Source organism: Bos indicus, chromosome 5 (genome assembly GCF_029378745.1).
Source record: "Bos indicus isolate NIAB-ARS_2022 breed Sahiwal x Tharparkar chromosome 5, NIAB-ARS_B.indTharparkar_mat_pri_1.0, whole genome shotgun sequence".
Classification (NCBI taxonomy): Eukaryota; Metazoa; Chordata; class Mammalia; order Artiodactyla; family Bovidae; genus Bos; species Bos indicus.
The window spans coordinates 102,173,376-102,188,110 of NC_091764.1; the positions used below are offsets into that span (position 1 = coordinate 102,173,376).

The 14,735-nt window shown below is 40.8% G+C and overlaps 1 protein-coding gene across 1 annotated transcript in view; it reads left to right on the top strand.

The window, feature by feature from the left end:
* LOC109559715 (antigen WC1.1-like) overlaps positions 1-14,735 on the top strand; it is a 57,043-nt gene that overhangs the window by 24,019 nt on the left and 18,289 nt on the right. Inside the window, exons 5-8 of the mRNA XM_070788666.1 lie at positions 2,590-2,682; positions 2,759-3,073; positions 5,444-5,758; positions 14,332-14,646. Of these exons, the coding sequence (XP_070644767.1) occupies positions 2,590-2,682; positions 2,759-3,073; positions 5,444-5,758; positions 14,332-14,646 (1,038 nt within the window). The remainder of the gene's footprint in view (positions 1-2,589; positions 2,683-2,758; positions 3,074-5,443; positions 5,759-14,331; positions 14,647-14,735) is intronic.

The window sequence follows — 14,735 nt, forward strand, 5'->3', positions numbered from 1 at the left end:
CCAAGTAGGATCTTTCCGAAATTATTTACCCAGGAAGTCTTAAACAAAATGAGGTATATATTTTTTTGCTTAAGTGGCTAAGCTTTATGGGCAAATTTATTATACAGTGATATAACCAGGACACGCTTCCCTGGTGGCTCAGTGGTAAAGAACCCACCTGCCAAGTCAGGAAACACGAGTTCCACCTGGGGGACTTGACAATCCCCTGGAGAAAAAAATGAAAACCCACTCCAATATTATTGCCTGAGAAATCCCATGAACAGAGGAACCTGGTGGGCTACAGTCCATATGATCGCCAAAAAAATCAGACATGATTGTTTGACTAAACAACTATAGCAACCAGGACACTTATTACGTGACCTGCATCTCTGAATAGAAGACCATTTGTCCTCTGATCTTCTATTTACTGTTTCTACCTTATGCCGAGCTAATGTGCTGAAATACTCATCCTTTACTTAATATCGGCTGTTAAGTTTTTCAGCTCTATAATTTTTATCTGTTGTTATTTTGTCAATTTCTTTTGTCAATTAATTCCATGAGGCCTTCAATAGTGCTGAGTTAAATTCTCCATCAGATAACTCTAGCAACTGAATAACTTGGGAAATTCTTTCTAATGTCTTTTTCTTCCTGGTTTTCCATGAGATCTCTATGTGTATTGTTTTTATTTATTTTTTATTTTTTGAATTTTTTAAAAATTTTATTTTATTTTTAAACTTTACATAATTGTATTAGTTTTGCCAAATATCAAAATGAATCCGCCACAGGTATACATGTGTTCCCCATCCTGAACCCTCTGCCCTCCTCCCTCCCCATACCATCCCTCTGGGTCGTCCCAGTGCACTAGCCCTAAGCATCCAGTATCGTGCATCGAACCTGGACTGGCATCTGGTTTCATACATGATCTTTTACATGTTTCAATGCCATTCTCCCAAATCTTCCCACCCTCTCCCTCTCCCATAGAGTCCATAAGACTGTTCTATACATCAGTGTCTCTTTTGCTGTCTCGTACACAGGGTTATTGTTACCATCTTTCTAAATTCCATATATATGCATTAGTATACTGTATTGGTGTTTTTCCTTCTGGCTTACTTCACTCTGTATAATAGGCTCCAGTTTCATCCACCTCATTAGAACTGATTCAAATGTAGTCTTTTTAATGGCTGAGTAATACTCCATTGTGTATATGTACCACAGCTTTCTTATCCATTCATCTGCTGATGGACATCTAGGTTGCTTCCATGTCCTGGCTATTATAAACAGTGCTGCGATGAACATTGGGGTACACGTGTCTCTTTCCCTTCTGGTTTCCTCAGTGTGTATGCCCAGCAGTGGGATTGCTGGATCATAAGGCAGTTCTACTTCCAGTTTTTTAAGGAATCTCCACACTGTTCTCCATAGTGGCTGTACTAGTTTGCATTCCCACCAACAGTGTAGGAGGGTTCCCTTTTCTCCACACCCTCTCCAGCATTTATTATTTGTAGACTTTTGGATTGCAGCCATTCTGACTGGGGTGAAATGGTACCTCATAGTGGTTTTGATTTGCATTTTTCTGATAATGAGTGATGTTGAGCATCTTTTCATGTGTTTCATGTGTTTCTTAGCCATCTGTATGTCTTCTTTGGAGAAATGTCTATTTAGTTCTTTGGCCCATTTTTTGATTGGGTCATTTATTTTTCTGAAGTTGAGCTGTAGGAGTTGCTTGTATATTTTTGAGATTAGTTGTTTGTCAGTTGCTTCATTTGCTACTATTTTCTCCCATTCTGAAGCCTGTCTTTTCACCTTGCTAATAGTTTCCTTTGATGTGCAGAAGCTTTTAAGGTTAATTAGGTCCCATTTGTTTATTTTTGCTTTTATTTCCAATATTCTGGGAGGTGGGTCATAGAGGATCCTGCTGTGATGTATGTCAGAGAGTGTTTTGCCTATGTTCTCCTCTAGGAGTTTTATAGTTTCTGGTCTTACATTTAGATCTTTAATCCATTTTGAGTTTATTTTTTGTGTGGTGTTAGAACGTGTTCTAGTTTCATTCTTTTACAAGTGGTTGACCAGATTTCCCAGCACCACTTGTTAAAGAGATTGTCTTTAATCCATTGTATGTTCTTGCCTCCTTTGTCAAAGATAAGTGTATTGTTTTTAATAACAGACATTGTAGGTTAAAAAGTGGTAGAATCCCTTTGGAAAAGATTTTATTCTGCTTTTCCCATTTACGCATAGATTTAGAAACAAAACAGCTTACTTAACTCACTTTTAGTGCAATGGTTGACTGAAAACAATTGTGGCACTGTCAGAAGAACTCTCCCTGCTGTTGCTGCTGCTAAGTTGCTTCAGTCCTGTCCGACTCTGTGGGACCCCATGGACGGCAGCCCACCAGGCTCCCCCATCCCTGGGGTTCTCTAGGCAAGAGTACTGGAGTGGGTTGCCATTGCCTTCTCCACAGAACTCTCCCTAGAGAAGGTGAATCCTAAGATTATGATAACCTTACTGTTATGTTAACATTGCTTATCTTAGACTTCATCACTAGGTCATTATTTAGCTTAATTCAATTTATTGTTCTTCAACCCACAAACCCTCTGATCATTGCTGTTTCTGCAGGAAACCAGACCCAGGTGCTGCCCCAGTGCAACGACTCCCGCTCGGAACCAGCAGGCTCTGTAGCCTCAGATGAGAGCGCCCCCTACTGCTCAGGTAAGGGTCCCACAAGACAGAAGACCATTCTCATCCCCCAGGTCAACGCCCAATTGTTCCTTTTCTCTCTTCTCAGACAGCAGACAGCTCCGCCTGGTGGAAGGAGGCGGTCCCTGCGCCGGGAGAGTGGAGATCCTTGACCAGGGCTCCTGGGGCACCATCTGTGATGACGGCTGGGACCTGGACGATGCCCGCGTGGTGTGCAGGCAGCTGGGCTGTGGAGAAGCCCTCAATGCCACGGGGTCTGCTCACTTTGGGAAAGGATCAGGACCCATCTGGCTGGGCGACCTGAACTGTACAGGAAATGAGTCTCATGTGTGGAGGTGCCCTTCCCGGGGCTGGGGGCGGCACAACTGCAGACACAAGCAGGATGCGGGGGTCATCTGCTCAGGTCTGTGCTGCACACTGTCCACAGTCTAGGGGAGGGGTGATAACCTTGGAGAAGGGGTGGTCTGAACCCTGAGGAAAAGGTTCTGGAAGGACTACAGAAGGAAGCTTCCTCCCATGGAGCCTGTCTTTCCAGCAGATGTGAAGACGAGGTGCTTTCATTTCCTCCTGCAGCAGCTGATGTTCTAGTCCTTTCTTCTCAGCAGTGTTTCCTGACAGAGCCAATTCTTACAACTCCAGTTGAAAGTTGGGCTTACCTTGCCTTACATATGGGACAAAAATCTTAAGTCCATGGTACTAGTTCCTGTTTGCTTCTGTAACAAATTGCCACATAGTGGTTTAAAACAACATCTATTTATTTCCTTAAAGTTCTCTAGGTTCGATGTTCAGCAGTATCTCCCTGGGTTGGAATCAAGGTTTCAGCAGGGCCACATCACTTCTGAGGCTTTGGTGAAGAATCCCATTTCTTATATCAAGTTTCTTTTCAAACCACCTTAATTCCTTGGCTCATAGACCCCCTTCATCCATCATCAAACCAGCAATGCTGCACATCTTTAATCATTATCCAGAGTCACATCTGTCTCTAGTCAGAGCCAAGAAAGAGTGCTTCTATTGGTTTGGCCAAAAGTTTCCTTCATTTTTTCTGTAAGATGGTCTAGTAATACTTAGCTGTCTTTCACTTCATTTGAAACAATTTTGTTAGATTGTATTTTGGCAGCTATCATATCAGCACACATATATATTTTTTGAACGATCAAAATTAGTGAATTTTTATGTAGCCACTTTAACATTGAAAATGGAATAAAAAAGCAACATTTTCTTAATATCATTCTTTATTATTTCAAGAAAAGTTAGAAACACAACCGAAATGCAAAACAAATTTGTGGAGTGTATGGAAGTATGGTGAGTGAAAAAACTCATCAAAAGTGGTTTATGAAGTTTTGTGTTGGAGATTTCTCACTGGACAGTACTGCAGAGTAGGGTAGACAAGATGAAGTTGATCACAGTCAAATTGAGATATTATTTGAAGACAATGTTATACAATGCAGGAGATAGGCAACATACTCAAAATATCCAAAGCAAGCATTGAAAGTCATTTGTACCAGTTCGGTTAAATTAATTGCTTTGATGTTTGGGTTTCACATAAGTGAAAAAAACCTTCACGGTAGTATTTCTACATGAGATTCTCTACTTAAACATAAAGAAAACATTTTGCTTTTGAAACAAATTGTGATGGGTGGTGAAAAGTGGATATTTCACAATAATGTGGAATGGAAGAGATTGTGGGGCACGTGAAATGAACCACCACCAACCACACCAAAGGCCAGTCTTCTTCCAAAGAAGGTGATGTTGTATATGTGGTGGTATTGGAAGGGAGTCCTCTCTTAAGGGAGTACCTTCCAGAAAATTGAATGATAATTCCAACAAGTACTGTTCCCCATTAGACCAACTGAAAATAGCACTTGATGAAAAGCATTCAGAATTAATCCAAAGAAAATGCATAGTCTTCCATCAGGATAATGCAAGACCACATATTTCTTTGCAGGCTAGGCAAAAACTGCCACAGTTTGGCTAGTTCTGATTCATCAGCTGTGTTTACCAGACATTGCAGTTTTGGATTTCCATTTATTTAGATTTTTAAAAAATTATCTTAATGGAAAAAATTTAAATTCACTGTAAGACTATAAAACGCACTTGGATTAGTTCTTTGCTTAGAAAGATAAAAGTTTTGGGAAGAGGGAATTATGAAGTTGCCTGAAAATGGCAGAAGGTAGTAGAACAAAATGATGAATATGCCGTTCAATAAAGTTCTGAGTGAACATGAAAAATGTCTTTTATTTTGACTTAAAAACCAAAGGAACTTTCTGGCCAACCAAATAAGAATGTGATTAGACTGAGTTCACATAGTTAATCCACAATAGTCCAACTTAATTTCACCATCCCATGATTCTTACCTTAATCATATCTCTGAAATCCCTTTTGCCAGGCTAGGTAACATATTCATGGTTCCAGGGACTTGGATGAGACTTCTGTGTGTTCATTATCCTGCCACTGCCCCAATATCCATATCACATCCCTTTCACATTCTCTTAGAGGTTTGGTCAGGAAAAAGAATTCAGCTCTCCTCCCTGAAGGTGCCCAGGTTGCTCTTCCTCTCTGCTTATATTCACTACATCATGGTGGTAGAAACGTTTAAAAAGATAGACACAAATGGACAAAGTCAGGTAAAAGGGAGACAACTTTCACTCTTATTACCTAATGGGTATCTCTTCAGCTGGTTGAGGGATGAATGGGCACTATTTCTAGGACAGAGGAAAACCCAGAGCACTGAGTGAAGTTCTCACCAGTCCTGATTTCTCCCTTTCAATCTTAGAGTTCCTGGCCCTCAGAATGGTGAGTGAGGATAAGCAGTGTGCTGGGTGGCTGGAAGTTTTCTACAACGGGACCTGGGGCAGTGTCTGCCGAAGCTCCATGAAAGACATCACTGTGTCCATCATCTGCAGTCAGCTTGGCTGTGGGGACAGTGGAAGTCTCAACTCTTCTGTTGCTCTTAGAGAAGGTTCTAGACCCCGGTGGGTAGATGGAATCCAGTGTCGGAACACAGATACCTCTCTCTGGCAGTGTCCTTCTGACCCTTGGAATTGCAGTTCATGCTCTCCTAAGGAGGAAGCCTACATCTCATGTGCAGGTGAATTACTGTCTGTTTCTGTGTCTGTCTTAAACCTGTAGAATGGTAATAATGATATTTTATATTTTCATAATTAACTCATGAATTTAACATGGGTCCACAAAATGAAGTTAAGACCAGCTCAGTTCAGTCGCTCAGCTGTGACCAGCTCCTTGCAATCCCATGGACTGCAGCATGCCAAGCTTCCCTGTCCAACACCAACTCCAGGAGCCTACTTAAAATTATGTCCATCGCGTTCGTGATGCCATCCAACCATCTCATCCACTGCCATCCCCTTCTCCTCTTGCCTTCAATCTTTCCCAGCATCAGTGTCTTTTCCAATGAGTCCGTTCTTCCCAAAAGGTGGCCAAAGTATTGGAGTTTCAGCTTCAGCATCAGTCCTTCCAGTGAGTATTCAGGACTGATTTCCTTTAGAATTGACTGGATTTATCTCCTTGCAGTTTAAGGGACTCTCAAGAGTCTTCTCCAATGCAACAGTTCAAAAGCATCAATTCTTTGGTGCTCAGCTTTCTTTATAGTCCATCTCTCACATTCATACTGGACTAATGGGAAAACCATAGCTTTGAGTAGATGAACCTTTTTTGGTAAAGTAATGTCTCTGCTTTTTAATATGCTGTCTAGTTGGTCACAGATTTTCTTTCAAGGAGCAAGTTTCTTTCAATTTCATGACTGAAACCACTATCTGCAGTGATTTTAGAGGCCCCCCAAATAAAGTCTATCATCTATTTGCCATGAAGTGATGGGACTGGATGCCATGATCTTAGTTTTCTGAATGTTGAGTTTTAAGCCAAACTCAAACTCAAATGTTGAGTTTTAAGAGAGTTTTATCACTCTCTTCTTTCACTTCCATCAAAAGGCTGTTTAGTTCTTCTTTGCTTTCTGCAATAAGGGTGGTGTCATCTGTGTATCTGAGGTTACTGATATTTTTCCTGGCAATCTTGATTCCAGCTTGTGCTTCATCCAGCCTGGCATTTCATATGATGATGTACTCTGCATATAAGTTAAATAAGCAAGGTGACAATATACAGCCTTGGTGTACTTCTTTCCCAATTTGGAATCTGTCTGTTGTCCCATGTCCAGTTCTAACTGTTGCTTCTTGACCTGCATTACAGATTTCTCAAGAGGCACATCAGGTGGTCTGGTATTCCCAAGTCTTTCAGAATTTTCCACAGTTTGTTGTGATCCACACAGTCAAGGCTTTGGCATAGTCAATAAAGCAAAAGTAGCCATTTTTCTGGAACTCTCTTGATTTTTCAATGATCCAGCAGATGTTGGCAATGTGATCTCTGGTTCCTCTGCCTTCTCTAAATACAGCTTGAACATCTGGAAGTTCATGGTTCACATATTGCTGAAGCCTAGCTTGGAGAATTTTGAGCATTACTTTGCTATCTTGTGAGATGAGTGCAGTTGTGCAGTAGTTTGAACATTCTTTGGCATTGCCTTTCTTTGGGATTGGAATGAAAACTGACCTTTTCCAGTCCTGTGGCCACTGCTGAGTTTTCCAAATTTGCAGGCATATTGAGTGCAGCACTTTCACAGCATCATCTTTTAGAATTTGAAATAGCTCAACTGGAATTTCATCACCTCCACTAACTTTGTTTGTAGTGATGCTTTCTAAGGCCCACTTGACTTCACATTCCAGGATGTCTGGCTCTAGGTGAGTGATCACACCATTGTGGTTTTCTGCGTCATCAAGATCTTTTTCTTATAGTTCTTCTGTGTATTCTTGCCACCTCTTCTTAATATCTTCTGCTTCTGTTAGGTCCATGCCATTTCTGTCCTTTATTGTGCTCATCTTTGCATGAAACGTTCCCTTAGTGTCTCTCATTTTCTTGAAGAGATCTCTAGTCTTTCCCATTCTTTGTTTTCACCTATTTTTTTTTTTTTTTGCATTGATTGCTGATGAAGGCTTTCTGATCTCTCCTTGCTACTCTTTGGAACCCTGCATTCAAATGGGTATAGCTTTCCTTTTCTCCTTTGCCTTTAGCTTCTCTTCTTTTCTCAGCTATTTGTAAGGCCTCCTCAGACAACCATTTTGCCTTTTTGCATTTCTTTTTCTTGAGGACTGTCTTGATCACTGCCTCCTGTAGAATGTCACAAACCTCCATCCATAGTTCTTCAGGCACTCTGTCTGTCAGATCTAATCCCTTGAATCTATTTGTCACTTCCACTGTATAATGATAAGGGATTTGACTTAGGTCATACCTGAATGATCTAGTGGTTTTCCCTACAGAGACTGAGCCAGAACTATGTCTGAGTGTCTCCTGTGGAGGTGTGGGTCAACAGTGGCCTGCCACAGAGGCTCTGGGTGCAGCAGACCTGGGTATAGCATAAGCCCTTTTGGAGGAGGTCGCCATTAACTCTACCATAGAACCAACAGAAATCACAAAGGACTTGGGAAACAGACTCTTGGAGGGCAGAAACAAAACCTGTGTGCACCAGGATCCAGGAGAAAGGAGCAGTGACCCCACAGTAGACTGACTCAGATATGCCCATGAGTGTCCAGGAGCCTCTGACAGAGGTGTATGTTGGCGGTGGCTTGTTTCATATTCAGAGGCACCAAGTGCAGCAGTCAGTGAAGGGGACCTTTTGAAGGAAGTCACCATTATCTTCATTACCTCCACCATAGTTTGGCCTCAGGTCAAGCATCAGGGAGGAAACAAGCCCACCCATCAACAGAAAATTGGATGAAAAATTTACTGAATATGCCCCTGCCCATCAGAACAAGACCTAGTTTCCCCCCCAGTCAGTCTCTCTCATCAGGAAGCTTCCATTAGCCTCTTAACCCTATCCATCAGAGAGCAGAGAGAGTGAAAACTACAGTCACAGAAAACTAACCAAACTGATCATATGGATCACAGCCTTGCCTAGCTCAATGAAACTATGAGCCATGCCGTGTAGGGTCATCCAAGACAGACAGGTCATGGCGTAGAGTTCTGACAAAATGTGGTCCACTGGAGAAAGGAATGGCAAAGCACTTCAGTATTCATGCCTTGAGGACGCCATGAACAGTATGAAAAGGCAAAAAGGTATGACACTGAAAGATGATCTCCCCAGGTTGTTAGGTACCCAATACACTACTGGAGAAGTTTGGAGATATAACTCCAGAAAGAATGACGAGACAGAGACAAAGCAAAAACAACACCCAGTTGTGGATGTGATGGGTGATGGAAGTAAAGTCCATTGCTGTAAAGAGCAATATTGCATAAGAACCTGGAATGTTAGGTCCATGAATCAAGGCAAATTGTAAGTGGTCAAACAGGACATGGCAAGAGTGAACATAAATGTTTTAAGAATCAGTGAACTCAAATGGAAGGGAATGGGTGAATTTAACTCAGAAGTTAAGATGAAGCTGATTTAATCCACATGTTCCAACACTACTTTTTAAAATTTGTAGTTGACATGTAATTCACATTACAATATTAGCATTAGTTTCAGGTGTACAACATAATGCTTATGTGTTTGTACAGTTCAGTTAAGTTCATTTCAGTCACTCAGTCGTGTCCGACTCTTTGCAACCCCATGAACCACAGCACTCCAAGCCTCCCTTTCCATCACCAACTCCCGGAGTCCACCCAAACCTATGCCCATCGAGTCGGTGATGCCATCCAATGATGTCATCCTCTGTTGTCCCCTTCTCCTCCTGCCTTCAATCTTTCCCAGAATCAGGGTCTTTTCAAATGAGTCAGTTCTTCATATGAGGTGACCAAAATATTGGAGTTTCAGCTTTAGCATCAGTCCTTCCAATGAACACCCAGGACTGATCTCCTTTAGGATGGACTGGTTGGATCTCCTTGCAGTCCAAGGGACTCTCAGGAGTCTTCTCCAACACCACAGTTCAAAAGCATCAGTTCTTTGGTGCTCAGCTTTCTTCACAGTCCAACTCTCATATCCATACATGACCACAGGAAAAACCATAACCTTGACTAGACAGACCTTTGTTGGGAAAGTAATGTCTCTGCTTTTGAATATGCTGTCTAGGTGTCTTTTAAGTTCATGGCTGCAGTCACCATCTGCAGTGATTTTGGAGCACAGAAAAATAAAGTCAGCCACTGTTTCCACTGTTTCCTTATCTATTTCCCATGAAGTGATGGGACCAGATGCCATGATCTTAGTTTTCTGAATGTTGAGCTTTAAGCCAACTTTTTCACTCTCCTGTTTCACTTTCATCAAGAGGCTTTTGAGTTCCTCTTCACTTTCTGCCATAAGGGTGGTGTCATCTGCATATCTGAAGTTATTGATATTTCTCCTGGCAATCTTGATTCCAGCTTGTGCTTTCTCCAGCCCAGCGTTTCTCATGATGTGCTCTGCATATAAGTTAAATAAGTGATAAAGAATCCCCATTGCCAATGCAGGAGACATAAGAGATGTGGGTTCCCTCCCTGGGTTGTGAAGATCCCCTGGAGGGGGAAATGGCAACCGTACTCCAGTATTCTTGCCTGGGAAATCCCATGGATAGAGAAGCCTCTCAGGCTACAGTCCATAGAGTCACAAACAGATGGACAGGACTGAGCACACACACCCACACCCACATTAACTGTACTCCCCATACTGTACACTACATCCTTATGACATTAATTATAGTGCTGGAAGTTTACACCTTTTGACTACCTTCATCCATTTTGCCCACATCAACCCCAACCCACCTCTGGCAACCACCGAATTGCTCTTTGCATCTCTGAAAGCTTTAAAAAAAAATCTATTTTAAGATTCCACATATAAATGAGATCATATGATATTTTTCTTTAACCATCTGGTTTAGCTCACTTAGCATAATGCCTTCAAGGTACATTCATGTGTTGCAAATGATGGGAATTTCTATTTTTGGTGACTGTATGTATATATAAAGATTATATATATAAATATAAACATTATATATAATTTTATGTATTATTTATATATAATATATATTATATCTTATATATAATATAATATAATATATATTTACATATAAATATATATTATGTATAAACATTATATGCTGCTGCTAAGTCGCTTCAGTCGTGTCCAACTCTGTGCGACCCCAAAGACAGCAGCCCATCAGGCTCCACCGTCCCTGGGATTCTCCAGGCAAGAACACTGGAGTGGGTTGCCATATCCTTCTCCAATGCATGAAAGTGAAAAGTGAAAGTGAAGTCGCTCAGTCGTGTCCGACTCTTAGCGACCCCATGGACTGCAGCCTACCGGATTCCTCCATCCATGGGATTTTCCAGGCAAGAGTGCTGGAGTGGGGTGCCGTCACCTTCTCCAATATATATATATATAAACTATTTCTTTATCCATTCATCCGTCAATGAAGGCTTACATTATCTGATTATTGTAAATAATTCTGCAGTGAACATTGGGTTGCACATATATTTTCAAGTTAGTGTTTTCATTTCCTTCAGATAAATACTCGAAAGGAAAATTTCTAAATCATACAGCAGTTCTGTTTTTAATTTTTTGGAAACCTCAAAACTTTTCCATAGGGGATGCTCAACTTACATTCCCTGCAACTGTGTATAAACTTTTTCTTCTCTTCACATTATCACCAACTCTTGTTATTTCTTGTCTTTTTGATAAAAGCAATTCTGTGAGGTGATATCTTATTGTGGTTTTGATTTACATTGACCTGGTGACTAGTAATATTGTGCACCTTTTCATGTACCTATTGGCCAAATGGATGTTTTCTGTGAAAAACATGTCTATTCAGGTCCTCTGTCCATTTTGAAATCAGACTGGTTTTTTTTTTTTTTTCCCCTGCTATTGAGTTGTGTGCATTCTTTAAATATTAATAGTTTGGATATTAACCTTTTTCAAGTACATATAATTTACTAATATCTTCTCTAATTCCACAGATAGTCTCTTCATTCTTCATATCATTTCCTTTGTTGTGAAGAAGTTTTAAAGTTTTATGTAGTTTCACTTGGCTATTTTGGTCTTCTTGCCTTTGTTTTTGGCATCAAATCCAAAATATCATCACAAAGACTGAGGTCAAGGACATTTTTCCCTTACTTTTTCTTCTAGGATTTTTATGACTTCAGTACTTATGATTAAGTCTTTAATCCATTTTGAGTTGAGTTTTGTGAATGGTGTATGGACAGTGATGCCATTGCATCTTTTGCATGTAGCAGTCTAATTTTTATAACACCGTTCATTGAAGAGACTGTCATTTCCCCATTGTAGATTCTTGGCTCCTTTGTCAAAAGCTAATTGACTGTATATATTTGGATTTATTTCTGGGCTGTCTATTCTGTCATGTTGATCTCTGTGTCCATTTTTATACAAATACCATACTGTTTTGATTAGTATAACTTTGTAATATAGTTTGAAATCAGGATGCATGACACCTCCAGCATTGTTCTTCTTTCTCAAGATTGATTTTGATATTCAGGGTCTTTTGTGGTTCCATAGAAACTTTAGGATTGTTTATTCCATATGTGTGAAAATTTCCACTTGGATTTTGTTAAGGATTACAGTGAATCTGTAGATTTCTTTGTGTAGCATGAGCATTTTAACAATATAAGGTCTTCCAACCCATGATCACAGATTATCTTTCCATTTATTTGTGTTTTCTTCAATATCATTCATCAGTGTCCTATAGCTTTCACCATTCAAGATTTTTACCTCCTTTGTTAAATTTATCCCCAAGTATTTTATTGGTTTTGTACAGTTGCCCATGTTTCATACTGAATAATAGATAAGAGTAGCTTAGAATCTATTTAATAATTTTCCTTTAACATTATGTAAGTGAAATTTTGAATATAAATTAATTCTGTACTTAGAGACAAACTAATTTTGTGTTGTTGTTTAGTCACTAAGTTGTGTTCAACTCTTTCCCACCCCATGGACTGTAGCCTGCCAGGCTCTTCTATCCATAGGATTTTCCAGGCAAGAATACTGGAGTGGGTTGCCATTTCCTTCTCCAGGGGATCTTCCTGACCCAGACATCAAACCTGCATCTCCTGCATTTCTAGCAGATTCCTAACCACTGAGAAACTGGGGAAACCCAACAATGCCTACCTAATAGCAATGCTGTGTGGTAAATTAAACTTATTTTTAATATGCACTATTTATTTTCACAAACCATTACTTTTAATTTACATTTACTTTACTATTAATATTTCACTGATTAGAATGAAGCTAAAGGACTTCTGTTTCACTGAATTTTATTGTCTATACATTCATTCAATAAATATTTATTAAGCAACTATCAAGGTATTTAGAAAAGGTTCTCCATCTACATACTTGTTGAATCTTGTTGAATGAGTGCATACAATATGTAGGCACTGTCCTAATAGTAGAAAAACAGGGTAGATAAGATACGGAAAGTACTTCCTCTAGTAAAACTTTAATTCAGGTAGGGGTGTGTGTTCACATTTGTAGATGTCTGTATGTCTGTTTTTATATTTGTTATTAGATGCAGGGAGTGATAAACAAGTAAATATTTAAAGTTATTTTAGAAGACTTTATGATAGCTTTCACTACCATTTTTATTTTTCTCTAGAATGTTTAAAATTTTCTTATTTATCAGTCAGTTCAGTCACTCAGTCGTGTCTGACTCTTTATGACCCCCATGGACTGCAGCATGCCAGGCTTCCCTGTCCATCACTAACTCCCCGAGCTTGCTCAAACTCATGTCCGTTGAGTCAGTGATACCATCCAACCATCTCTTCCTCTGTCATCCCCTTCTCCTCCTGCATTCAATCTTTCCCAGCATCAAGGTCTTTTCCAGTGACTCAGTTCTTCGCATCAGGTGGCCAAAGTATTTGAGTTTCAGCTTCAGCATCAGTCCTTCCAATGAATAATCAAGACTAATATCCTTTAGGATGGACTGATTGGATCTCCTTGCAGTCCAAGGCACTCTTAAGAGTCTTCTCCAACACCACAGCTCAAAAGCATCAATTCTTCAGTGCTCAGCTTTCTTTATAGTCCAACTCTCACATCCATACATGACTACAGGAAAATCCATAGCTTTGGCTAGACAGACCTTTGCTGGGTTTCCCTGGTGGCTTAGTGTTAAAGATAGATATCTATCTATCTATCTATCTTTAGATAAAGATAAAGTTAAAGATAGATAAAATCTAAAGATAAAGTTAAAGATAGATAAAATCTATCTACCAGTGCAGGAATGCCCAGTTGCTTGATGGGTTGGGAAGATCCCCTGGAGAAGGAAATGGCAACCCACTCCAGTATTCTTGCCTGGGAAATCCCACGGACAGAGAAGCCTGCTGGACTACTGTCCATGTAGTCACAAGAGAGTTAGATACGACTTGGTGACTCAAAAACAACAATGCAGAACTCTACAAATCAGAAGGTTAATATTGATAGGACTTGGGTAACATCATATGTCTCACACTACTCAATAGAGTAATATTTCCTATTTTTGCCCATTTTCGACCTTATTATTCTCATTGCTGCTATAAGAAACCTGACCCAGATGCTTGCCGGAGTGCAAAAACCCCATTTCTCAACCAGCAGGCTCTGCAGCCTCAGAGGAGACTCAGGACCCGAAGACTCTTCTCATCCCCACCACCCGGTCCCAGGCCCCAAAGCCCGGTCAACCGCCCATTGTCTCATTTCTCTCTCCTCAGGCAGCAGACAGCTCCGCCTGGTGGACGGAGGCGGTCCCTGCGCCGGGAGAGTGGAGATCCTTGACCAGGGCTCCTGGGGCACCATCTGTGATGACGGCTGGGACTTGGAAGATGCCCACGTGGTGTGCAGGCAGCTGGGCTGTGGAGGAGCCCTCGATGCCTTGAAATATGCTCAATTAGGTCAGGGATCAGGGCCCATCTGGCTGGATGAACTGAACTGCGGAGGAAAGGAGTCCCACGTGTGGAGGTGCCCTTCCCGGGGCTGGGGGCAGCACGACTGTGGACATGCAGAGGATGCTGGGGTCATCTGCTCAGGTATGGTCAGTGCATTGTCCATGGGCTGAGAAAGTAGAAAGTTCCAAGGAAGTTGGTGTCTGATCACCTGGGCAATAGAAGATGACTGA